Below are 26,315 nucleotides of genomic sequence, written 5' to 3' on the forward strand. Positions count from 1 at the left end.
TATCTGTGCGCATGCTGTTTCCCTTGCCTAGTAGGCTACACATGCATGTGCTCACACATACACTCACAATCACCTGTCTTTAGCTGATATCTGCTTAGGAATCACCTTCTCCAAGAAGCCTTCCCTGGCTCCCAAGACAGTTAGGTACCTCCTCTCATGCCCTGCTAATCCCCTCACTTTTCACCATTCCAGCATTTATCATGTGCTGTCATCAGTGTGTCTGTTTCTCACACTAGACTAGGATCTCCTTGAGGGCAAGAACTCCTGATTCACCTGTGTCCTCAGGCATGTTGAGCTGACCTCTCATGACTCGCACTGTCCACATCCTCTCAAGCACGCCCTCCGTGCTCATTCCCAACTCCTTCATTCATCTGTTCATCAACCAACACTCACTAAGCACCTATTCTTCTGGCTAGTGCTGGGGCTCAGATGAATGACATGATCCCTGCTCTGGGAGCTCCTTGTCAAGTGGACTTCTACCATGCTGGGTAACATGTGCTATAGCAGAGGGGAGCACAGAGGGAAATGAAGGGGCTGTATTTAAGCCGAGTCCTGAAGAATGAGAAGTTAGTTAGGTGAAGAGTTCTGCTCAATGCTAGCCTTAAAGTCTCCCTTCTCCACCAACTTCTGGAAGCCTCCTCCTGCAGCCTCCTCCCCTGCCGCACTCTCTCTCCCCTGTATTCCAGCACAGCCTCTGGTTTGCTGTACCTGGTTAGTAAGCAAGTGAGTTAGTAAGCGAGACAGGGGAACGTAAGGGATAGAGCCCTGGCTTATACCCATCTCCGAGTCTAGGTTTTCCTATTTGTACATTACAAATAACTTCTGCCTTGCCCTACCCTGCTCACAAGGTTTTAAAATTATATTTTTGAAAATTATATTTTTGAACTGTTACAGGCTCACCCCATTCCACAGATGAAGAAATAGAGGGTGAGAGAGAGATTGAACACCTTGCCCGAGGTCACACAGCTAGTAGCTGACAGGGACTGTATTCAAATCGAGACTATATGACTCCTGGACCTCTTCCCACTGCCCACCTATACAACATGACATGTCCTTTCCTTGGTGCCAATTCCTCAGAAGGGATTTGTGCCCCTGGCCTTGACCTGTGTCCTCATCTTCATCCATACCGATAGTTAGAGCCCATTTACTTCTTTACCTGTTTACCCCTTTCTGAGGCAAGCAACACACTTCCTCCACCTCCCCAAACATTGTCATTTGTGATAAGCCAGTCAAAGACCAGGAAGTCAATTTTTATGATATTCATTAAGGAAGACATGCTGGGGGGTGGTGCTCTGAAGCTGACAGGGTTTCTGTGGCCCAGATAACGAACCAGTAGCCACCTCCTTCTTTATCATTTGGCCACAGTTAGGGCGCCCTTCTGCTGCTGGCCTTTCTCAGGTTAGGAAATGGGCCACCGAGAGGCTGTCAACCAGAGGAGGCCTGGGAGGAGCTGGGAGTGCCTTCAAACTGAGATGGTGGGGGAAGAAGAACCCTGTCTGAACCTGGGGGTTTCAGCCCTCTCTGTGGACAGTGCACTAATAGGAAGAAGGAGGGAGGAGGAAAGAAGGCCCCTCCTTTGTGGGGGAAGAGGATAAAAGAAGAGAAATGGGATGAAGAGGACATGAGAAGAGCAAGGTGAAAGTAGAGAAAAAGCAACAGTCATTCCAACAGGCAACTCTGGGCAGCAGTTAATCCATTGTCTCGCTCAATTCTCCCAATTGCTCTCAGAAGAAAGGTACTGTGGCTATTCCCACTTGACAGCCAAGGAGCCTGAGACTGAGAGGCTAAGTGATTCAGAGAAATAAAGTGACTTGCCCAGATTCAGACACTGTGGTAGTCAAATTAAAGCAAAGGGGGCCAGGGTGCCTGGGTGGCTCAATCAGTTAAGTGTCTGCCTTTGGCTCAGGTCCCAGGTCATGGTGCCAGGATCTTGGGAAAGGGCCCCCCACCTTGGACTCCCGGCTCACTGGGGAGTCTGCTTCTCCCACTTCCTCCACCCCTCCCCCTGTTTCTGCATGTGCTGGCTGTCTCTCTCTAATAAATAAATAAAATCTTAAAAAAAAAAAAGGCAAGAGGGGGCCAAAGGGACTTGTAAATAAGGGGAAGATATGGTCAAGGAAGGAAGGAAGGAAATTGAAAGGGAGAAAGAAAAAAAAGAAAGGGAGCAAGAGAAGTGGGAGACAGGGCTATGTATGGACGTGGAGGCAGCCAAATCCAGATCTAAACCCAATTTCCGCTAATATAACTATGTGACCTTGTGTGAGTTATGTAATCTCTTGGAGGCTTCATTTTCTCATTTATAATTTGAAGATGATTATATTTACCCACAGGCTGTTGTGAGGATGAAGTAAGATGGTATTTCCCAAGCTCCTGGCATAGTGTCTGACATTTAGTAGGTGCTCAACAAAAATAAAGAATCCCAAGGAGAAAGTATGAGGAACATAAGGGAAAAGAAGGAGTGACATGAAAGGGAAGAGAGAAGCTTTTGAGGAGAAAAAAAGATGGGCCTGGAAGGAGAAGAAAGAAGAAGGCAGATGGACAAAAGGGGAGGGAGGAGGCTAGGGTAGGAACATGTAGAGAAGAGCTGCCACCAACCTGGCCAGAATTCCACAGCTGGGAAGCAGCCATGTTGTCTGAATCAAGAGGGTCTTTCTTATTTCTCCCAGGACAGCCAAGTTCTGTTCATTGTCCCAGAAAGTGTCATTCAGGATCGTAAGGTACAAAACAGACAAGAATATCTCATGCTTCAAAGGCCTTATGTTGGCACTTGAGGACACCTCCAGGTGCCTTATGTTGGGTTTGTGTGGAGAGGAAGAGATACAGGGGAATTCCAGGGGGGAATCTGTGGAGGAGGAACCTCATGGAGTGGAGATATGCCCGTGAATTTGGGATGAAAAGGGCAAATGAAACTTTGCTTGTTCAGTGTGGACCTTGGAGTGCCTTCCAGATCCTAGACTAGAGCTTGCCAGGCTGAGATGAGTGGAAGGCAGGGGAAAGAGGAGGAAAAGCCCTGGTCAAAAAGGTCAAAGACTGGACTTTGTCAAACACTGGTTCCTCTGTTTACCTTGGGCAAGTCGGCTTGTTTCTCTAAGCCACAGTGTCTGCATTAGTGAAATGGAGAGGGTCTGCAGAGGAGACATGAGGATCTGATGAAGTAATGGATGTGAGAAACGCATTGGGAGAATGTGAAGTGCCGTGTACACATATTGAAATATTCACTCTATCAGAAGACACCTAATGACACCCATGCTGTGTCAGGCACAGCGCTATACACTTTACCTGCATTATCTTGTTTAATGAGGTAGGTAAAATTATCCCCATTTATAAACCAGGGAGTTGATTCATAAAGAGAATTAGATGACTTGCTGTTGGGGGGGGGTAACACAGCTGGCCAATGGTAGAACCAGGATCTAGCTGACTCTACAGCCAGTGCAGGTAATCCTTGCCCTGTACCACCTATTTATTTATTTATTTATCTATCTATTTATTTATTTTAATTTTGTTTAAGGTTTTATTTATATATTTGAGAGAAAGAGTGAGTGAGAGGCAAAGAGCATGAGCGGGGGAGGGGCAGAAGGAGAGGGAGAAGCAGACTCTCCATTGAGCAGGGAGCCGGAAGTGGAGCTCAATTCCAGGACCCCAGGACCATGACCTGAGTTGAAGGCAGGTGCTTCCCTGACTGAGCCACCCTGGGCGCCCCTGTACCATCTCTTTAAAGCAGAATACTCTGCCATGGAATTAGGCCTCCTTGCTTCACTGCTTTGCACCAGCTATATTAATCCGGAGTTTTCTGGCCAGGGGCCATAAAAAGGAAGGGAAAAATCCTTACTGTTATCTCTCTTCTCTCCTTAGGGTTTGACTTTTTTGAAGCCAGCGCCAAGGAGAACATCAGTGTGAGGCAGGCCTTCGAGCGCCTGGTAGATGCCATTTGTGACAAGATGTCTGATTCACTGGACACAGACCCCTCCGTGTTGGGCACCTCCAAGAACACCCGTCTCTCAGACACCCCACCGCTGCTGCAGCAGAACTGCTCATGTTAGGCAAGGCCCACCCTCCTGATCTCCCCTTCTTGTGACCCCACACCCACTCTGCTTCCCCTATTACACTCAGTCCACCCCCAGCCCCATGCAGGCTGAGTTGCTGCTGTCCTTTGCCTGCAGCAGAGGCGGAAACGTGCCCCTTGAGTTCTCTGTAGATAGTCCCACTAATAGATACCTAGTCCTAGACTAAGAGCCAGGTCACAGCAGGGTAGAGATTCATTTTACAAAGGAAGACTCCATCTTGCAAAGGGGATTCACTTTAGGGGCTTGGAAAACGAGTCTCGTTTCTGCCTTTAAAATGAGATTTCCTCCATTTACCAGAATTTGACACAGCATACTTTGCAGGGCCCACCTGCACAGCTAATCCTATTAAAGAAAATGTCCTCATACACAACATGCTTGTTTCCTATCGGGCTCCCTGTGGGGCTTCCTCTCACTGCAAACCAAGCTTTGACTCTCGAAGCCCTATGCCTGTTACCACGGATGCCCACAGGGCCCTGGGCAGTTGCTGTGGTGACAGGCCAGAGCTAATCTCCAGAGAGCTCAGACTCTCTAATGATGCTGAAGGAGCAAAGGCTGAGTCAGAAATATACTTGAAAGAAAAGATTATTCCCTGCAAAATGTCAAAGGTTCCTGCTATATAAAAGAGCAGGAGGGTGAGCTCAAGAAAGACAGAAAGAAAAGAGAAACACAGGCAAGATGAAGGAACAGGTCATGACTTTCTGATTTTGCTGCTTTCCAGCTAGTTCTTAACTGTGGGAACTCCATGAAATTGGTCTTTGTTTTTTAGACTCCCAGAATTTGAAATATTTAGAGTTACCTAGTCTGACTAGTCAGTTTCTTTTTTTTTTTTTTTTTCTTTTAAAGATTTTATTTATTTACTTGACAGATAGAGATCACAAATAGGGAGAGAGGCAGGCAGAGAGAGAGAGAGAGGAGGAAGCAGGCTCCCTGCCAAGCAGAGAGCTCGACGCGGGGCTGGATCCCAGGACCCTGGGATCATGACCTGAGCGAAAGGCAGAGGCTTTAACCCACTGAGCCACCCAGGCGCCCCTGACTAGTCAGTTTCAATCTTCACATCTCTGATAAGTGGCTGCCAGGCCTCACAACCAAATCTCTTTCTTCTTATTTTTCTTTTCTTTTTTAAGAATGTTATTTATTTAGAGAAAGAGCCAGCAGGAGGAGCAGATAGCGAGAGAGACCCTCCAGCAGACTCCCTGCTGAGCCCAGGGCCCAACTGGGGATTCTGTCCCACAACCCTGAGATCATGACTTGAGTCAGAATCAAGAGACAGTTGCTTAACTGACTGAGCCACCCCAGGCACCCTGCCAAATCTCTTTCTTCTAAAACACACCTTCTAGGCAGGGCTGGGAGCTCCTTGTCTATACCACCCTTGAGCATCTCTCATAATCAGAAAGTTTTCTTTGCTTTAAGCTAAAATCTGTCCCCTGGAAATTCTTCTTCCTCTCCTCACCCCATTTATCCCAGCTCTGCTGTCAGAGCCCTCACAGTCCATGCTCCTTCAGCCCCTGTCACCCTCAGATGATTTGAGAAAGAAACCATGACCTCTGCCTTCTCTGAATGAAGTAGTTCTGCCATTCTTCATAATGTCTTCCTACCATCCTGCCCTTTCTTCCAACCCATCTTTCAGTCGCTCCTGAGTAGTTTGACTGGGAAATGTGATTCTAAGCAGGATAAATCTAAGGGGGCATGACCCTAACAAAATTGGGAAAGCTGAACTCAGAGGTCCCTCCCAAACTCATTCTCCTGGGAGTGAAATCTTAGTTTATACTGACGAGTGGATATGAAACCACTCCTAGTGGAAACTGCTTAACTAAACACCTGAAGGGAAAAACTAAACTAAAATCAAAACCACAAAAACTCTCTGACACCAGAAACAAACTGAATGGATTCCAGTTTGTCTAGACATGGCAGATGTTTGGTTTTTAGCTGAAATAATGACATGGAACTAGCAGTAATTCCTGAAAATCTCTCCTTCCAGGCCTGACCCCAATCCCCATCTTCCCCCTGCACTAACACGCCACCTCAGAAGTTGGTGGGGGAAGGGGAGGCATCTCTTCCAAGTTTTCTCTCCATTTCAAATGCCTCTCATTATCCTAGGGAAAGTGCATTGACTCACATAGTTCCAGTGACTACCTAAAAGGACCCTCCAGAGTCAGCCCTATGGAGATGTTGCTTTCTGATGCAATGCACAGGATAGAGCTCTGGACATTGGAATCAGGAATCCTGGACTCTGCCCTTAAATCAAGTGTGACTCTGGATCAGTCACTCCATCTCTGAATCTTGATTTCCCACCTACAAAATGAGGGGGCTATTTGGGTAATCTTTAAGGTCCTTCTAGTGCTAATAACTCTCTGACCTTCTTTTTCACCTTCATCATTTCAGTTGATCTGCAGAATAAACCTAAGAGATGAGGATTATCCCCCCAGTGTCATTGTAGCTAACACTGATGTCATGCTTACTGTGTACTAGGCATTGTTCCAAGCACTTTACATGTATTAACTTACTTATCTCAACATCTTTGTGAAGGAAGCACTATAATCAACCTCATTTAAAGATGAGGAAACTAAGGTATAAAAAGCTTCTCTAGCTTGCCTAAGGTCACATAATGAGTAAATAGTAGAACAAGGGTTCCAATCCAGGCAGTAGGCTCCAAGGTTGATGCTCTTACCACATTCTGTACTACATTTTTCATGAATAAACTGTGACCCAAAAAGGTTAAGAACATGGCCAAGATGGTACAGCTGGCAGTATTAGAGCCGTGTTGGGATTCAGTCCCAAGGCCATCAGATTCTAAGTCCACTTGAGAAAAGACTTATGTCTCTTTGTTAACAAATTGCTCAACTATTCAGACTAATCCGAGGTGATAGATGTCTAATGCTTCTGGAAAGTAGTCGGTCTCTGAGGCAACCAGGTCCTAAGAGACGGAGCAAAAATTGTCCAGCATTTCTCAAGTTCAAGTCCCTGTATCAGCCTTTGTCAGGCGGTTCTTACCTAGCCCTCAAGCAGTGCACCTGCGCCAGCAAGGGGGCATTTTGCAGGAATGACTTGGTTAACTTCTTTGACCATGGAAGGATGTGATCCCTTTACAGGCAGTGGTTCTAGATGTGTTTTTTACACTGTCAAGCCTATACAGGTCAGGCATAATTACAGTTTTCCTGGGCAGTAACACCCATCTGCTCTAGTCCTTGGATTTCAGACTGAGCTCCTAGTGACCCTTGGATATTTTAGGACATATATCCAATAATCTTTTGTTTCAAATTGGATATCCAGGCAAAGACTGAAATTTTTACTTAAAAATGGTTAAATTCTTTACAACTCAGGAGCCAGTGTAAGAGAGCAATTTTCTTCACAACAGATAGAATCGAGAGTCAAATGTAATTGTGGCAAACTCTTCTGCTGGGCAGCAGACAAGCAGAGCTGCTTGCTAGATGGCAGTTTCCCAGCCCTGCTCTGTGACCTTGTTTCTGCTGTGTGGAAGGCAGGAGCTTCCAGCTGATTACGGTGCAGTGTTCGTCAATCACAGTAATAGTGCAATTAGCCACCAAGGTTCAAGCTGCAGAGTATGTTAGTAGCAACTTGTCCTGGTTTTCCTTTTGCTTAACAATCCAAATAAAGAATTAAAAATAAAAACAAAAACTCTTGACCTCAAAAGAGGCCAAATGTGCAATATGGTATTGTAGCTTTTTACAGAACCTGTTTTAAATGCGTATGTATCGGTAAATGCAAAGTGATTTGTGACTTACTTTTGTCTCCTCAGTCTGTAGCATTAATTAACTTCTAGGAGCATCAGCAGGGTAGAATGGCCACAGACTTGTCAATAGTAGATCAGGAAGGGAGCTTAGAGAAAATCCTGTCCAGGCTCCTCATTTTACAAAGAGGAAGGTTGAGGTCCAGGGAGGAAAAGGAAATTTCCTAGGGCCACTCTGAAAGTGTATTAGTGATGGAGTCAGGACTTGGTCTTGGATTGCCTCTGTAGAAATTTATCATATCTACAGAAATGTATCTACTGTGGGCCTGGTGCTGTTAAACACTAGATAAATATATTTGAAAACAAGCGATCCCTGCCTGCAGGGTACCTATAGTCTAATGGAGGTGCTGTTTCTAAAATATTATCCCAATTTGGCAGTCAAGGAAACATAGCCTCAGAAAAGCCAACATATTCAAGTCACTCAGTAATATCATTTAAATTCACTTCTGACTCATGCTCATTCCATTTCTTTATTCGGATTTCTCTCAGATGAAGGGTATGTGGAGTGGTGGTAGTGACAGGCTCCAGTGTCCCAGCTGATATTGGTTAATTAATTCTGAGAGTCCTTGGTCTCACAATTACTTTGCGACTGCAGCCTTGTAATGTCCAGAGAATGATAGGAATATCTGCCAGACTTGACTTTCCCGTTCACATGACCTGCTCCTGCTCCAAAGCTCTTTGCTTGGGTGTCAAGGTTCCCAGAGTTCTTGAGGAATGTTTGTTTGAGTTTGTTGCTGAGAGTTTGGGGTATGGAGAAGGAACTACAGTAACCAGTGTCCTGGGATTTCATTGATTTCAGATTCTGCATCTCTACTAAGTTATTCCTGATGACTTGCCACAGTTGGAGGATCAGCCCATGCCTGGGATTGCATGCAAGAGAAGACAGGCCCGTGAGATACAAATACTATTAAGTGATGTTTTTGAAGGCCTTCATCCCTTATATAAAGTAGGCAAAACTCAAATTTATGCATTCAGATTTATTCAATAAATAAATGTATGTGTCAGGATATAATCAATGGCAAACTAAATACAAACCTTGCCTTCATGAAGCTTAGAGTCTAGTAGCTTGTGGTTTAGTCTAGACATTGTAAAATACTCACCCAAATATAATTAAAAAGTGCTCTGAAGAAAAGGTACATCATTCTATGAGAATACAACTGAGAAAACGGAATCATTTGTGGAGTTGTTTCAGGAGGCCTAGAAAGTCTCCACTGCCCCCAAGTACCTCCGCTATCCACTGACCGTTGCTTTATATTCTTCAAGCTTTCATCCTTTAGTTCAAACCTTTGATGACTAGTCAAATACAAATCCTCCAAAGAGTAAGTGTGAGAGAAACAGTATTTGTACCTGTGAAATATGTTTAGACTGCCTGGTTCAGAGTTAATTATTATCTTTGAGGGTCATAACAAAACAGTGATTTGAAGCAACAGACATTTGTCATTTCTCATGATTCTGGGGGTTGACTGGCTGATTCTTCTTCTGGTCTAGAATGATGTCATTCACATGCCTGGAGTCCCAACTGAAATGACTAGGGTGGTTGAGGTGCCTCTCCATGTGTTTTCATCTTCCAGAAGGCTGCCCAGACTTGCTCACTTGGTGGTAGAAATTTTTCCAGCAGCAAGAGAGGGCAAGCTCCAGTGTGTAGTACTTCTTGAGCCTCTGTTTGTATTGTTTGGTAATGTCCCACTGACTAATGCAAGTCACATACAAGGCGTGGAGAAATAGGTGCCATCTCTTGATGTGAGGAGCTATAAAATATTGTGGGCATTTTTTCAGCCCACTGAAGGAAGCAACACTAAGTCGTCTGAAACCAAGTCTGACAAATTTCCCTGGGTCTTAAAACCTGGTATCCCCAAAGAGAAACATGAGAATAGTTTGCAGCAGGGCAGTGTCACCATTTGTTTAGTTCTCCAAAGGATCTGCTTTGGAGGAATGAAGACACATATGTATGGTGTTTTGATGCATATTTCACCATTCATTTGGTTACTTCTTAGCTACTCCCTGAGGGATCTGGCTTCCCATTCCGTGGAATTAACTGTAATAACGATTGTGATTCCCACCTGAGATTCCTGGCTGAAGGCCCAGCAGAAGGATTCAGTGTATGCAGAAAAGATGGTCCAAAGGATAGTTGAGGGGCATCTGGCTGGTTCAGTCGGTAGAGCATGAGACTCTTGATCTCAGGTTTGTAAGTTTGAACCCTATGTTGGATGTAGAGATTACTTAAAAATAAAGTCTTTTAAAAAAGAGAACAGTTGGTCCCTCTGCTCTAGCTATATTGTCTTCCTTGGAGACTTCGTCTGGTCCTGTCTTTGGTAATGACATGTATACACAGGGGCCAGTAGACATCTCCATGTCTCAAATTTAACATGTCCACATTGGAACTCTTAATTCTTGATTCCTTCTCTTTCTTTCCTTTTGTTTCCTTCCTTCCTTCCTTCTTCCCTCTCTTTCTTTCTTTTCCTTCCTACCTTCCTTCTTTCTTTCTTTCCTTCCTTCCCTCTACATCTAGCACAAGTCCTGTGAGTCTACTTTTAAAATATATTTCAAATCTGCCTACTTTTCTCCATTTCCATTGCCATGATCTTGGTCCAAGCCACTTGTTTCTGCCCTAGAGAGCTACCATAGAGTTCATAACCAGTTTCCCTTGTCCATACTTGTTCTCCCATAGTCCATCCTCTACACAGCACAGATCTTTTAAAAATATAAATGCTGGAGTTTACTTCAGTACCACACATGAAAAGAATCCAGATACTTCAATTAATATTAATTATTCAAATATTATTAATAATGGTTATTTTATCAATTCTCTTTCTAGCCCTGAATCTGCCCCTAACTTACTATAGGACCCCTGCTAAATCATTTCTTGTAATAGCTAGTTATGACTTCTCCCCAGAATTTCTTCTGGAAATAGTAATCTCTTCTTTTGTAGCACTACTACTCCTTCATCCAAACTAGGTGATTCTAGTGAAGACTGTCAGTAAAGTGGGCGTGTGATCAAGCAAGGCCAATCAGAATTCTTCCCTAGGATTTGAAAAGAAGAAATTGGAGCTATTTTCTTCCCCTTTGAGTGGCAAATATTATGAAGATGAGTTCTCTAAAATTGTGATGACCTATCCTCAACCTGTGTATAGAATAGGAAAAAACAAGGCCATCATGCAGACGGAGGCATAGGTATAAGATGGGAAAGCGTGTCCTGTGGCTTTCTCAGCCCTGATTCTGGCTTCTTGAGGTTTGGCAGATCACCTCTTCCTTTGATTCTCTTAGGCACCTCAGTGTTTTCAACAAAGTCCCCATTTAGTTTTGCTCATTGGAGTTAGGTTCTTAACACTTAATAACCAAAAATATATTGTCCCCCTTGGCTCCTCAGTTTTCTCCTTTATACATCTGTTTAGCTGCAGAGTATAGTAAGTCTAATTTTTAAACACTGAGTCTTTCAGAAATATTCCATTTCTGTGGACTTTCTGATGAGGATTTTTGTATAATCTGGAACAAAACCTTTCTTAACCATTTTCTCATGAGCCTGAATAGAGGAGGAAAAGGGATTTCTCAAGGTGAAAACTGGTTGTCCACAAACACTGATGATAGCACAGAGAAAGGTTCCTGTGGTTAGGTTACTAGTCCACATGCAGACTAGCCTCTCAGGGACCCTCTCAGGGACCAGAAGCTAGACAAAACAGCTCACACCTCTGCTGCTTTTTCTCCACATCTCTTCCTATGTCTACCGACTCAGTGACACCCACCATCTTGACAGAATACCATGGACTTCACTGACTTGTTTGACATCTGTTTTGCCTGCTTCTCTTCTATCATTTTGAAGTGGCCAAACAGCAAATTTCCCAAATAGGAAGTCTCTGGGAGACTTGAATAAGAGTTCACTTTGTTAGTACAAAATCATCTCATAGAAAGGCTAATGTCTGGCAAAGTAAATCAGCAAGTCCCTGAGGGGTGTGATTAGGATTCCCAGCTCCTGTCAGATTCTGATGCATCTCTTCCCAAGTTTTACCAGTGGGCTGGATAGGCAACCTTGATTAAGTCACTCCCTATTTCTGGGCTTCAGGAGTTTAGACCAGTTAATTTCTGCACACCCTCTTGGAGGTAATGCGCTGTGATTTTACGCCTATTTTCTGTCAGAGCTGCAAGTGGCAAACAGGATTTTGGCAGGAGTCCTTTCATTATGAAAGCATTCTTTCTTCTTGGGTAGGATGAAAACAATCAAGGCTGTATGGACCCCTCCCCTCATCACCCAGCAAGGCTTGTGGCCTTGATTTCCCAGGCTTCCAGAAAGCATCTTAGTAATTAAGTGCATCTGATGGTCCACACCTGCTTGTACTAGGCCAGAGATTCCTAAAGGTAAATAGGAGGGGAGAGGAACAAGAATCTCTGATAATGCTTGTTGAGAACAGAATACAGACATATGGATTTGAGAAGCAACACCAGGCATCCATGTTTAAGAGTCAGAACTGTATTCCAATTCAAGAGGGAATTAATTTACCAAGCACTAAACATGTTCCAGGCTGAGCTGGGTAAGATCTTTCTTTTTCTTATTTATTTATTTATTTATTTGACAGAGAGAGAGAGAGAGAGACAGAAAGAGGGGGAACAGAAGCAGGGGAAGAGGGAGAGGGAGAAGCAGGCTTCCTGCTGAGCAGGGAGCCGGATATGGGGCTCAATCCCAGGATCCTGGGATCATGACCTGAGCCAAAGGCAGATGCTTAATGACTGAGCCATGCAGGCACCCCTGGGTAAGATCTTTCTGAGGACAGTTGGTGTCATACAGCTAGAAGCCTGGAAACTAAAGACTGAGAGATTTGTGCTGAGCTGTCTTCCAGTCCCTCCAAACATCAAGTTACAGGATGAGGACTGAGACAGTAGCATGGTGGAGTGGTTAAGAGCATAAGGTTTGTAGTCCAAGAGATCCAGGTTCAATCCTTGGATTTTCATTACTAAATAGTTGTGTGACATTGAGATCATTACTCTTGGAGCCTCAATTACTTCATATATAAATGGTATAATAATCTGCCTCAAGAGGTTGTTGAGAGGATTAAATTTGGGAATGAGTGTAAAGCCCTTAGTGCAGTGCCTGACACCCATGGTAGGTGCTGAACGTAGTGTTGATGATTGTACTACACAAGGTCATTCTAGTTAAGCAGAGTGTCCTAGAGCCTTTGTCAAAAGATGCCCCACTGACGGGTACCTGGCTGGCTCAGTCGGCAAAGCATGTGACTCTCGAGCTTGGGGCATGAGTTTGAGCCCCACATCGAGGGTAGAGTTTACTTTTTAAAAAAATGCCCCCCAGTGCTGAGAAAATCAGGATTCCAAAAAACCTGGGTTTGAGTCCTGTGATATACTGTGTAACCTTCGACAAACGTATCTTCATCTATAAAATGAGATTAATCATCTTGCCTACTTTGCAAAATAGTTGTGAGAGTCAAAAGTGCATTTTAGAAACTGTGAAGCACTGTGGACATATAAGATGGAGCCAATGTGAGGGGCTGGGAGTAGGCAGCATTCATCCCAGAATGAAACTGGGCATACCCCTCCTGGAGCCATTTCCAAGGGTCCCGTCCACCTCTACCAACTTTCCCTCCCCCACCCCATTTTGGCCCCAGGAACCTTAACCTCGTGCCAACATGCCTTATACCCAGAAATATGGTTGGCTAAAGAGAAACTTACAGAGGCTAAGATCTGCCAAAGAGAATCAGCCAGTGCATGCTGAACAGAGCAGTGAGCTGTGGTTGGGGTTGGGGCTCAGGAGGGGCAGACAGTAGAGACCATTTGTGCTATGACTAGTATATTATAAGAAAAATCATCAATTGTGTGTTTGGCACTTTACAGTTCCCAAAGTACTTTCTCAGTGGAGCTTCAGTGGTCTTTGACACAATCCTGTGATGTGAGTTTTATTATTCCCAGTATTCAGATAAGGAAAACTGAGGCCTGCATCAGTGAAGCAACCTGCTCGAGACTGCATAACAAAGGCAGCAAATGGCTTGGTTGGTCTCAGAACAGGGAAGGATCTGCCCCCAAGGAGTGAGCAGTCCTGATCCTGAACCCGGCCTATTTGGGGGGATTGATGGTAGCCAAAGAGAAAACCTTGGCATCAGTTATGTGTACATCTGGCATGCTCTCTGCTTGTGGGGAAGAAGGAAGAAGAGGAACACACACTCTCCTCACCACACCCACACCCTTAATGCAATTAAACTTAGAACAGAGGCTTTCCTCATATGATGGGGCCAGAGGCTGATGGTCTCGGCAGTTACACAGAGAAATGTCACCTTACTCAATCTGCACACCACTTTCAACTCCCCCAGTTGCTCTTTCTAATTTATTCAACCAGGGACTGGGCTGGTCTCATGCCAACCTAGGAGATGTGCCATAATAGGAGAGCAGAGTTCCTCAGGAGGAGCAATTAGCAAAAATTGGCATTCTCCCTCTATGGGACTATGCAGAAAAAGGAATAATAACACTCACATCTCTCCCCATAAGATTCTAGCTAAGCAGATGTTTTCAGGCTTTTAAAAAATTATTATTCCTGTGTTCTGTATACTGACAGCTATTCTCAGTGATATATGAAATGTTAAGTGGTATTGTGAGTTTCTACAAATGCAAAGATTCACACACACACACACACACACTGTATACACAGTAACAAAAGGGAAGATCCCATTTGCAAATATCTGCAGTGTCTCCCTGTTCTGTGTTGACATGTTTTATTGATACAAACTGGCTTATTTTAATGTATCTCCTATCCTTATTGTAATGGCAATGATGGTATGTGTATTAAAGCTCATCTGAACAATACATCATTTATGGAGTGACTCTTCCCTGGACTCGTGCTACGAACTTTAAGGGTAGCCTTCTGAGATCTTAGAAAGAAACTGGAAAAATGGGTCCAGCACCAATGCAATGGAAGCCACGGTACAAGGCAGTATTCAAGTTCATGATGGACAAGGCAAGTTTATGATGGACTCAGGATAGGGAAAAATCAGGGTGGGTATAACTGTTGGGAAGGTTTCAGGGAAAGACTGGCACTGCAAGAGATCAGGGACAGCCAGTTAGTTTGCCCTTCTGGGGACCCCATGGCTCCTGGCTCTACACGGGCTATTGTAGAGAATGTAGAGAATCCCAAGGAGCAGTGTGTACCCCAACAAAGGGTTAAGCTCTACTGCTGGACATCGCGAGAAGCAAGGCTGCCAAGCTGGAGAGAAAGTGGTGAGCCCACCAGAAAAGGAAATAAAATGCAGACAGAATTGACAGCTCTGGAAAGCAGCCCAACCCACTCCCCACCTGCCAACGCTCCCAAACTACAGCAAGTCTAAGAAGACAGTGTATTCAGTCCAGTTCTTCACCCATTCCTGCTGCAGTATGGCAGGGAACCGTTTCCCTTTCTTTAGCCTGGTTAACTCCTCCTCGTCTGTCAAGACTCAGGCGTGGAGACCCTGAAGGGCCAGAGCGGATGAAGAGCTGGGGAAATGCAGAGCAGGGGTGACAGAAGGGTCAGATTCGGCATCCAGTCAAGATTCTTTTGATTATAAGTGACATATCCCCACCTTAAATAATCACAAGAAAAGAAAGAGGTCATGGTGGGAGGGGGATTTTTTAGCTCCTGTTACTGTAAAATCCTGTGGTATATCTCCCTTCAGGCCCATCTGGAACTAGGTGATCAACTTATATTATCAGGATCCTCTGGGTTGGCTTCATTCTCAGTCCACTCCAGGCTTACTCTTCCAATATAGCCCTCTGGACAGAGAGTCTTTGCTTTAATAGTGTTGGCAAAAGTCCTGGGTCATGTACCTATTCTAGGATTAATGATGCCAGGAGGTGAGGTGTTCTGGTTGGCTAAACCCTAGGTCTTGTCCAGCTCCATCTCTGGAGTTGGAGGCTGGGGTCAGTACTACTCAAACCAGATGAACTGAAAGTGGGAGAGGAGTGGTTGCTTGAAAAGAAAATTAGGGCACTTTTTCCCGAAGAGAAAAGAATGGATGCTGGCTAGGCAAAAATATCAGCTATTCACAAGAGATAGAGAATCAGATCATTGCATAAAGGACATTTTAAAACTGGACAGAAGAGAACAAAAGTGGGTTCTTCCCTTAGGGTATGGGAATGGAAGGAATAAAGTGGGCAGGGATGGAGGCATCGAGCTCAGGCGGTCAGCTGAGCTCAGAGCAGTCAGGGTCTGATATGACTTGATAGGGTGTGTCTTGCCAAGGGGGACAGCAGGGTTTGACTAGGGATTGAAATAATATCCTCGGGGGGCGCCTGGGTGGCTCAGTGGGTTAAAGCCTCTGCCTTCGGCTCAGGTCGTGATCTCAGGGTCCTGGGATCAAGCCCCGCATTGGGTTCTCTGCTCAGCGGGGAGCCTGCTTCCTCCTCTCTCTCTGCCTGCCTCTCTGCCTACTTGTGATCTCTGTCTGTCAAATAAATAAATAAAATCTTTAAAAAAAAATAATATCCTAGGGGTGGGTGGCTCAGTTGGTTAAGCATCTGCCTTTGACTCAGGTTTTGATCCTGGGATCGAGTTTGGCAAACGGCTCCTTGCCCAGCGGGGAGCCTACTTCTCCCTCTGCCTGCCGTTCCCCCTGCTTGTGCTCTTGCGCGTGCTCTCTCTCTGACAAATATATAAATACAATCTTAAAAAAAAAAAAAGTGAAATACAGCCTTGGCTCTGAGTGCAGAACGTTGTATCCTAGTGTGGAGTTACCTCCGCAAGGAGGAAGGATTCCTTTGTATAGTTCTCACAAAAGGGCCATCTGCTCACCAAAGCCATGAGTAGAGGGCCAGCATCCAACCAGAGGGGCCACCTATCTCCAGTTTGCTAAAGGTGCTGCCATGGCTTGAATCATGTCCTCCAAAAGTTATGCATAAGTTCTTATCACTGGTACTTCTGGATGTGACTTTATTTGGAAATAGAGACTTTGAAGTTGTAATCCAGTTAATATGGGGCTATTCTGAATTGGGGTTGACACTAAAACCAACAATGGTGGCTTTGTAAGAGAAAGGAGATGGAAAATGGACACGGAGACACAGAGGAGACGTAAGGATGTGGACATAAGGACATAAGCTATGTGATGATACAGGTAGAGATTGGAGGGATGCAGCTACATACCAAGGAAGGCAAAAGATTGCTGGCCACCACCAGATGCTAAGAGACAGGCACGAGAAAGGTTCTGCCTCAAAGCCTTCAGAAGAAACCAACTCTCCCAACACCATGATTTTGGACTCCCAGGTTCCAGATCTGTAAGAGAATAAATTTCTATTGTTTTAAGCCCCGCCAGTTTGTGGTACTGTGGCACAGCATCCTTTGGAAACCAATATAGGTGCTACATGAGCTAGCGGCAATCCTGAGACTAAGTGTCTCCTATATCCCTGTGTCCTGGTGGAAGAGATAGACAAACCAGGTACTTAGGAGATCCCAACAGAAAATCTGAGCCTGCTCGTGGGTCCTTCTGCCTAAGAGTCTCCTGGAGGTGCCTATTACCTTCACTGTCACACAGAGAATAAACACTTAATTTCAAATGGTAGTAGTTCATCAAGTGAGGGCTGCTAATAAAATGAGGGGCAACCTCTCCTTAGTTTGAGAAGAGGACTGGGGCCCATGGTAGAGTTGAGCTTCTGTGTATGCTGTTCTCTCTACTCCTGGTTCCCAAGCTAAGTTAGGTACCTCCTCTGGGAACCATATCTCCCTTTGTTTTCCTTTGCCGTAGAACCAACTGTGCTATACTGTGATTTCCTGGTCATTTGTGGGAGTAGATAGATGGTCACATGTTTCTGTGAAATAAACATTTTTTTTTTTCCTGTGAAATAAGGCAAGCAATAGGCAAATGGGCATAGGAAGTCTGGAGACCTACTTCAACAAGGAAATGAGACTCCAGTAGTTTCACTCACAAAATTCAGAACTGTTGAAATGTGTTGAGGTAAACCAGGGTGGCTGTGAACACAGGCCCGTGACACGGAAGGGCACCTCCGGAAGTCATTTGTCAGAGAAGTATACCCCAACTTCCTCATACTCCTTCCTCATCTTGTTTCACCTATTAATCTTTTCATGGCATGGATCATGATGAAATTATTTTATTTGTTTAATGAAATTTGCGTGATACCTGGGACCGTGCCTGTTTTGTTCACTGCTGTACCCTCAGAGCCTTTGGCAAATTACTTCACTTCTATCTTACTTAAAATCTTTGTTACGGGGGGGGGGGGGGGGGCGCCTGGGTGGCTCAGTGGTTTAAGCCTCTGCCTTCGGCTCAGGTCATGATCCCAGGGTCCTGGGATCGAGTCCCGCATCGGGCTCTCTGCTTGGTGGGGAGCCTGCTTCCTCCTCTCTCTCTCTGCTTGCCTCTCTGCCTACTTGTGATCTCTCTCTGTCAAATAAATAAATAAAATCTTAAAAAAAAAAAATCTTTGTTACAGGGGGACCTGGGTGGCTCAGTGGTTTAAGCCTCTGCCTTCGGCTCAGGTCATGATCTCAGGGTCTTGGGATCGAGCCCCACATCAGGCTTTCTGCTCAGCGGGGAGCCTGCTTCCTCCTCTCTCTTTCTGCCTGCCTCTCTGCCTACTTGTGATCTCTGTCTGTCAAATAAATAAATAAAATCTTAAAAAAAATAAAACCTTTGTTACAAACCTTTCATTTGTATAATGTACCAACCTCATAGGGTTATTATGAGGATTAAAGGTGTTAATGTAAAAGAGATTGGTACACCTGGGACATAAGTGATAGTCAATACTGGCTGGCATTTATATTGTTCCAGGGCACCATTCTAAGCCCTTTACCTACATATTAATTTAATCCTCACAACTTTCTTAGATAGGTTTCATTAGTATCCTTATGAGATAGATACTATTCTTAGCCCCATAACAATGAGGAAACAGAGAGGGTATTTAACTTTCCTAAGGCCACATAATCAGTAAATGCAGAGCAGGGATTGAAACCCCAGAGTTCTGCCCCTTAACCATGACACTAGTTGTCTCCTAATACAAATCCTTTTTGAATGAATAAAATCACCAAGAGAATGGAAAGAGATAGAGACAGGGAACTGATTCAAAAATCAAAACAGTATTGAAGGAGAATAGTAGTTGGGGTCTGTGAGGCATGAAATTTGCATCTAATTTGTCCTCCCATGGGCAGACTTGTGCCTGGGGAAAGGGCTGTGAGGGTCAGTTAATAAAGTAAGGAGCAAGGTAATTCGTGGTTGAGGGTAGCCCCGGGATGGGGTGTCACCTTCCTTCACATCCTGAAGAGGTTCTGAGGCTTGGTCAGGGATTCACTCTAGTGGCAAGCACAGAGACTGATGCTGGAGACCCAGGTCCCTTATCAGACCGAGTATCCCACATGGGATACACCCGAAGCAACCCTCTCTAGGGTGTAACAGAAGCGGGGGAAAGGATCTGTCTCAACTGGCCCTGTTTCAGATACCTCTGGCTTTGGTACCTGCATCGGTACTTTATGGAATGCTGCTGGGGCATTCTCTACGAGATAAATGTGTTCTGGGGCCCAGCCACTTTCTCTTTGCCACCACTAAAGAGTAAGCTGGAGGTCAGGGAAGAGGGTTTTATTTCTGTCTCAATCTCCTGATTTCCACAGATGCCAACACATTAAGGGTGTCCAATGGCCATTTGTTGAAAGAAGGGAATTGAATGCTTGTTCTGAACAGATGGGATGGTTTCTGGACAAGGCATCTGCTGATACCTTAGATTTTTAGCTGAAGGGTGATGGTGGTGATGGTATTTTGGAAGGGTGTTGAGAGCATGCAGGAATCACAGTTAAGCTAGTTCTGGAGGGGGCCATGAAGGAAATGGTTTGTTTGGGTGGTCACCAGTTTAAAGATTTTTTTTTTAATTTATTTGACAGAGAGAGATCACAAGTAGAAAGGGAGGCAGGCAGAGAGAGAGAGAGAGAGAGAGAGGGAAGCAGGCTCCCTGCTGAGCAGAGAGCCCGACGCAGGACTCGATCCCAGGACCCCGAGATCATGACCTGAGCTGAAGGCAGCGGCTCAACCCACTGAGCCACCCAGGCGCCGGGTGGTCACCAGTTTAAAGCCCTTCATGGCCAAAGGCCTTATTTAAATCCTTTTGTAATGCTTCTACAGTCTGCTTAAGTTGGAAAACCCCCTTTTTTCCCGTTTTTCTTCAAAGATGAGTTGGCTGTGATACCCAGAGTCCACTACCAGGCACCTATGGGGAGCTGTCTTTCCAAACTTTTGCAAGAGCTGCCTGGATCACAGTTGTGCTTATTGAAAGGGAAGCTTCTATGCCTGCCTTAATGATGTCCTCCTACCAGTCATGGTGTATAGGATACCTGTGAATCAACTGGTAATTGTCTAAATTAAATACATGGGTTGTCTATGCATGACTCAATTAACTGACTTTAAAAGAACAGCTCTAAAAATAAGAATAGCTATTTTTCAACATATATATGTAAATATATATAAAACATTATATATATAACATTAAATATGACATTATATATATCTTTACATAAGCAGATTTCTTTACATATATTGAAAATATGATTCTAGAAATACTTCTGCTCCACATACTTGCTCATTGTGGCAGATTAGATCTGCATAAATATTCCTTAGCTACTAGGATCAGAATCACCCCTCTCTACTTTCATCTGTTCCCCTTTGCAAGGGGTGCCACCTTTCAGGTAACCACAGTCTCCATGTTGTCTTAGATCCTGTTCTGTCTTACTCTAATATTAAAGTGACCATACTCCAGATCCTGACAGACACTAATAAATTATTCTTTCATTGAGATGATCTGAAAGGTACTGGCTTAATATATAATCTCTCCAGAGGAACTAACATCAAATAAGCCTTCAGGAACTCAAGACCCTAGGAGTAGACTCTCAGGCACTATGACGGGTTAGCAAAATATACAGAGCATCCAGGAAAAAACTAATACATGTATTGAAACAAGTTTTTTGTCACAAAAAGCATTTGCAGCCAGTTGGGGAAAAAGTGGACTATTCAATAATTGGTTATCTATATGGAAAAAATTAAATCTGACCCCTACCTTACACCATACACAAATATCAGCTCCAGATAGATTTAAGACTTAACTGTGAAAGACTGAAAGCTTACAGTATAATGCAAAGTAATGGACCTTTTAGAAGACAAAATAAAAATCTTTATGACAGCATAGCGAAGGATATTTTAAAGGGGAACCAAAAGTACAAACCATGAAGGGAAAAAAGTATAAATTAGATTATGTTAAAATTAACAACTTCTGTGCCCCAAAAGATACAATATTATAAATGAAAAAAAACAAGGCATTAAGGGGGAGATGGTATTTATAACACATATAACTGACAAATGAGAAAAAGAAAAAAATAATCATATATATGGCCAATAAGCATCTAACTTTGTTAGAAACAAGGAAATGAACATTAGAACCACAACAAGATACTATTTCCCACCTATCAAATTGACAAAAATTAGGAAGTCTGATAATACCAGGTATCGGTGAGATGATGGAATGACAGGAAGCTTCATTTAATGCTAGTATCAATTCATATGACTTTAGAAAACAGTTTGGTATTATCTATTAACAAAAAGCTAGAAACAATCCAATGCCCATCAACTGTAGAATGAATGAATGTGTTGTAGTAGAGTCATGCAATGGGATTTACACAGAACTGAATATGAATGAACTACATCTACACACTTGAACTCTCTAATGAATAAACAAAAAAGGCAAGTCACAGAAGAATACATAATATATGACTCCAATTATGTAAATGTAAAAAGACAAAATAAGCAATGTATTTAGGCTGAATATCTTCAATTTACCCCCTCTAGATTCACTCTCCACATTTCTACTGCCAGGAGACTAAGTTGCATGGACTCACTTAAAGGGCTCTTTTAACTTCTAGCTTCTGGTTAGGTTTGGTTGATGGCAGGCACCAGCAGAAGATTGGAGAACTAGGGGAGAGTGGGGTCAGGTATTTATTCTCTAGTACTCTCACTGTGGGTTGCTATGAGCTGGTTGGATTCCTTCTACTCAAGGTCTCACACACAGCCCATCATTGCTCTCTCTACACAGCCCACCATTTCTTACTTTTGGTAACTACTCTCTCCTCCCCCACTTCAATCCTATGGTGGAAAAGAGCACTGTTACAAGCCTCAAAATAGTATCCTATAGTATTCCTTTTTTTCCCCCTAAGATTTTATTCATTTATTTGACAGAGAGAGAGAGACAGCAAGAGAGAGGGAACATAAGCAGGGAGAGTGGGAGAGGGAGAAGCAGGCCTCCCACTAAGCAGAGAGCCTGATTGCAGGGCTCAATCCCAGCACCCTGGTGTCATGACCTGAGCCAAATGTGAACACCTAATGACCGGGCCACAAAGGCACACCATTATCCTTTAGCATTCTTCCGATACCCTGCCTCTTTATATTCTCAGTGTGCTACCAGTTTTCTGCCAGGACCCTGACTGATACAATAATGTTTAGGGATATGCAGACAGTATGGAAAAACTTATAAAGAAAAGCGAAGGGGCACCTGGGTGGCTCAGTCCTTTAAGCGTTCAGCTCAGGTCATGCCTCCTGTGTCCTGCTCTTTGCTCAGTGGGAAGCCTGCTTTTCCCTGTCCCTATGCCACTCCCCCTGCTTTGTGCTCTCTCACTCTTGTTCTCATTCTCTCTCTCTCTCTCTCTCTCTCTCTTTTAAGATTTTATTTATTTGACAGATAGAGACAGCAAGAGAGGGAACACAAGCAGGGGGAGTGGGAGAGAAAGAGAGAGAAGGAGGCCCCCTGCCAAGCAGGGAGCCCAACGCAGGGCTCCATCTCACGACCCTGAGATCATTACCGGAGCGGAAGGCAGGCACCTAATGACTGAGCCACCCAGGCGCTCCTCTTTCTCTCTCTCTTTTAAAGATTTTATTATTTATTTGTTTATTTATTTATTTATTTGACACAGAGAGAGAGAGCACAAGCAGGGGGTGTGGCAGGGAGGGGAGAAGGAGAAGCAGTCTCCCCACAGAGCAGGGAGCCCAATGTGGGGCTCAATCTCAGGATGTTGGGATCATGACCTAAGCCGAAGGCAGTCGCTTAACCAACTGGGCCACCCAGGCGCCCCTTGCTCTCTCTCAAATAAATAAATAAATTCTTTAAAAAAAAAAGAGTAAAGAAAAAATTATTAGCACAAAATTCAGGATGGTAATTACTTGTACGTGTGTAAACATGATGTAAAAAAGCCAGATAGGGGACTCATTATGTATTGGAAGCATTCTATTTCTTAAGCTGGGCTGTTCGTAGATGTATTTGCTTTATGATTATTCTTTAATATGGTCCCATATGTTGTGGATAACCTTTTGTATGTACATCTTCCAACAAAGATAAAATATAATAAACTCCCACTAGAATGAAAAGTTGGGAGAGTAGATTTTTGTCTCGTTCCTTTGCTAGAATGGTATTGATACATTAAGTATTAAATAAATATGTGTTGAATACTGACCTAATGGATAGCTAACTCTGGCGGAGGACCTCCTTATCCGTGATACAGAGTCAAGAAATCTTCTCTCAGACTTTTTTTAAAAAGAGTTATTTATTTATTTGAGAGAGAGAGAGCGTGCACTCAAGTGCACGTGGAGGGTGGATGGGCAGAGGGAGAGGAAGAGAGAGAATCTTTTTTTTTTTTTAATGCAGTAAATAATTTATTTCCTATCCAATGCTGCTTACTATTGTGCTGGAGAAAACCACGTGACATCATGTCTCATTACATTTTCACTAGGAAGACAAAATTAACATAGTCATTCTAAACAAAATAAGGCTATAAAAGATGCATTATAATCTGATCCCAAAATGAATAGCTCAGACAATAAATAACATCAATGTCTAGAAAAAAAAGAGATAAAGATGGACCATGCAACACATGTTTTTCTCAGAGCTTGGATTTCCCTTACTCTCCCTGTTCCTTGCACCTGGCTAATATCAGGTCTCTGCACAGTTAGAACCTCTAAAAGGCTGTTTCTGAACTATGATCTCTCTCATCTCTACAACAATGCACTTTTACAACTGAGGAAGAGAGAGAATCTTATGTAGACTCCCTGCTGAGAGGGAAGCCAGCCCAACATGGGGCTCAATCTCATCACCCTGAGATCATGACCTGAGCCAAAATCAAGAGTCAGACGCTTAACCAACTGAGCCACCCAGGCACCCCTAACATTTTAAGCTCAAAATCCCATTTTACAAGCCAGGAAGAGCTTCTTTTATTCTTTCTTCCTTGCTATAAGCACCACAGACTCTGTTTCCTTTTCTCTCTTCCTCTTCCCTCTTCCTCATGGTTACCATCACACACACTCGCCACCTCATCCCTCTCTCAATCCAGCTACAGAATTAGATACCCTCTCTCTTCATTTTTCTTCTTCCTTATACCACAAACTCAAAGAGTCATTTTTTAAAAGCATTCTATTACCAACAATTTTAGGGAAATACAAAAGGAATAAAAAAAAAAAAAGAAAGAAGTATTTGCAAAGGTCTTGGTTGCCCAGTGTAGTTTGACTTCCCTGTAAGAAATCAGGTTAGATTTTAGTCCTTCCCTTTTAACTGTTCTTTTGGGTTTGGTCATTACCAGTTCTTACTCTGGGTTGGTCACTAAAGAAAAAAACTTGGCAGACCTCCAGGGAGGGTCTTGCCCATTCCAGGAATAATTTTCATTTGTACAAGGTTCTTCAACATCTGTCTAGATAGTGATGGTGAATAGTGGGATAGTTAAGAACAGGCTGATCAGGATAAGAAAAACAAAACAATAAGTATTTTCTTTTTTAAATGATGTTGTTTTTAAGTAATCTGCACACCCAAAGCTGGGCTCAAACTCACAACCCTGAGAAACAAGAGTTGCATGCTCTACTGACCAAGCCAGCCAGGTGTCTCAGAATGAGAAGTATTTTCCAAACTGTTTCCCACAAAATACTGGTCTTATAAGACTATGCGTTGCCCCTATCCTCCAAAAAAGAGGATGTTTCTATGGTCAGGTAATTTTGGGAAATGCTACATACTATTTTGTCCTCTTGGAGAATCAGAATGTATGTTAGCAAATTAAAGACCCTGAGAATCAGCTCTAATTTCTTCAACCCATGTTTCTCAAGTTTGTTGACCACGGAACCACTTTTCTGGATGTCTATCAATATTCTGCTGAAGTTCTGTTGAACACACTTTGGGGAAGATCTGCTCTCATTAGAAAGTAGAATTAAGTTGGTGCAGTCACTTTGGAAAACAATGTGGAGATTCCATAAGAAATTAAAAATAGAACTTCCATATGACCCTGCAATTGCACTACTGGGTATTTGCCCCAAAGATACAGATGTAGTGAAAAGAAGGGCCATCTGTACCCCAATGTTCATAGCAGCAATGGCCACAGTCGCCAAACTGTGGAAAGAACCAAGATGCCCTTCAATGGATGAATGGATAAAGAAGAAAGATATGGTCCATATATGCAATGGAGTATTATGCCTCCATCAGAAAGGCTGAATACCCAACTTTTGTATCAACATGGACGGGACTGGAAGAGATTGTACTGAGTGAAATAAGTCAAGCAGAGAGTCAATTATCATATGGTTTCACTTACTTGTGGAGCATAAGGAATAACATGGAGGACATTGGGAGATAGAGAGGAGAAGTGAGTTGGGGGAAGTTGGAGGGGGAGACAAACCATGAGAGACTGTGGACTCTGAGAAATAAGACTCTGAGGGGAGGAGGGTGGGGGGTTGGGAGATCTTGGTGGTGGGTATTATGGAGGGCACATATTACATGGAGCACTGGGTGTGGTGCATTAACAATGAATTCTGGAACACTGAAAAGAAATAAAATAAAATGAAAAAAAAATGCAGGAGAAAAAAAAAAGAAAGTAGAACAAGATCTCCTTTAGTCCACTAGGGCTGTTATAACAAACTATGGCAAACTGGGTGGCTTATACAGAAATTTATTTTCTTATTTTCTGGAGGCTGTAAGTTCAAGATCAAGTGTGAGCACATTTAGTTTTCCCTAAGGCCTCTCTCTGTGGCTTGCAGATGGCCAGCTTCTCATTGTGTCCCCACATGGCCTTTTCTCTCTTAGGTGTGTCCCTTGATGTCTATCTTTCCTTACAAAGACTAGTCATTAGGACTCCACCCTTATAACCCCATTTAACCTTAACTGCCTCGTTAAATGTCCTATCTCTAAATACAGTTACATTGGGATTTTTGGCTTTAACATGTGAATTTTGGGTGGACACAATTCAGTACCTAATAGGGCCATACCTTTATGCCTTCTTTTTCATCCCGCATTTAAACAATTCATCACACAAGTAAATCATACTCCCTGGGCCTTCATGTTTATCCCGTGAAGCAACAAAATCAAGAACTTGAATTAGCAAGCCATGATTTAATTATATACATATTGACCTAAGTGGTGCTAGGCATAGCAGGGGGATACAAAGATGCTGGTGATAAAGGCCAGATCTGACTTTCAGAAACTAGGACCTTCATCAAGACTATCCCTAAAATAGATTATTCTGTCTACCACCGTACTTT

The 26,315-nt window shown here is 43.5% G+C and overlaps 1 protein-coding gene across 1 annotated transcript in view; it reads left to right on the forward strand.

Annotated features, from left to right (window-relative positions):
- The window catches only part of RAB3B (RAB3B, member RAS oncogene family), an 83,474-nt gene extending 68,864 nt beyond the window's left edge, over positions 1-14,610 (forward strand). Inside the window, exons 5-6 of the mRNA XM_046014567.1 lie at positions 3,853-4,040; positions 8,612-14,610. Coding sequence (XP_045870523.1) covers positions 3,853-4,040 — 188 coding nt within the window. The 3' untranslated portion in view covers positions 8,612-14,610. The remainder of the gene's footprint in view (positions 1-3,852; positions 4,041-8,611) is intronic.
- Positions 14,611-26,315: the final 11,705 nt, after the last annotated feature.

This window comes from Meles meles, chromosome 1 (assembly GCF_922984935.1).
Source record: "Meles meles chromosome 1, mMelMel3.1 paternal haplotype, whole genome shotgun sequence".
Classification (NCBI taxonomy): domain Eukaryota; kingdom Metazoa; phylum Chordata; class Mammalia; order Carnivora; family Mustelidae; genus Meles; species Meles meles.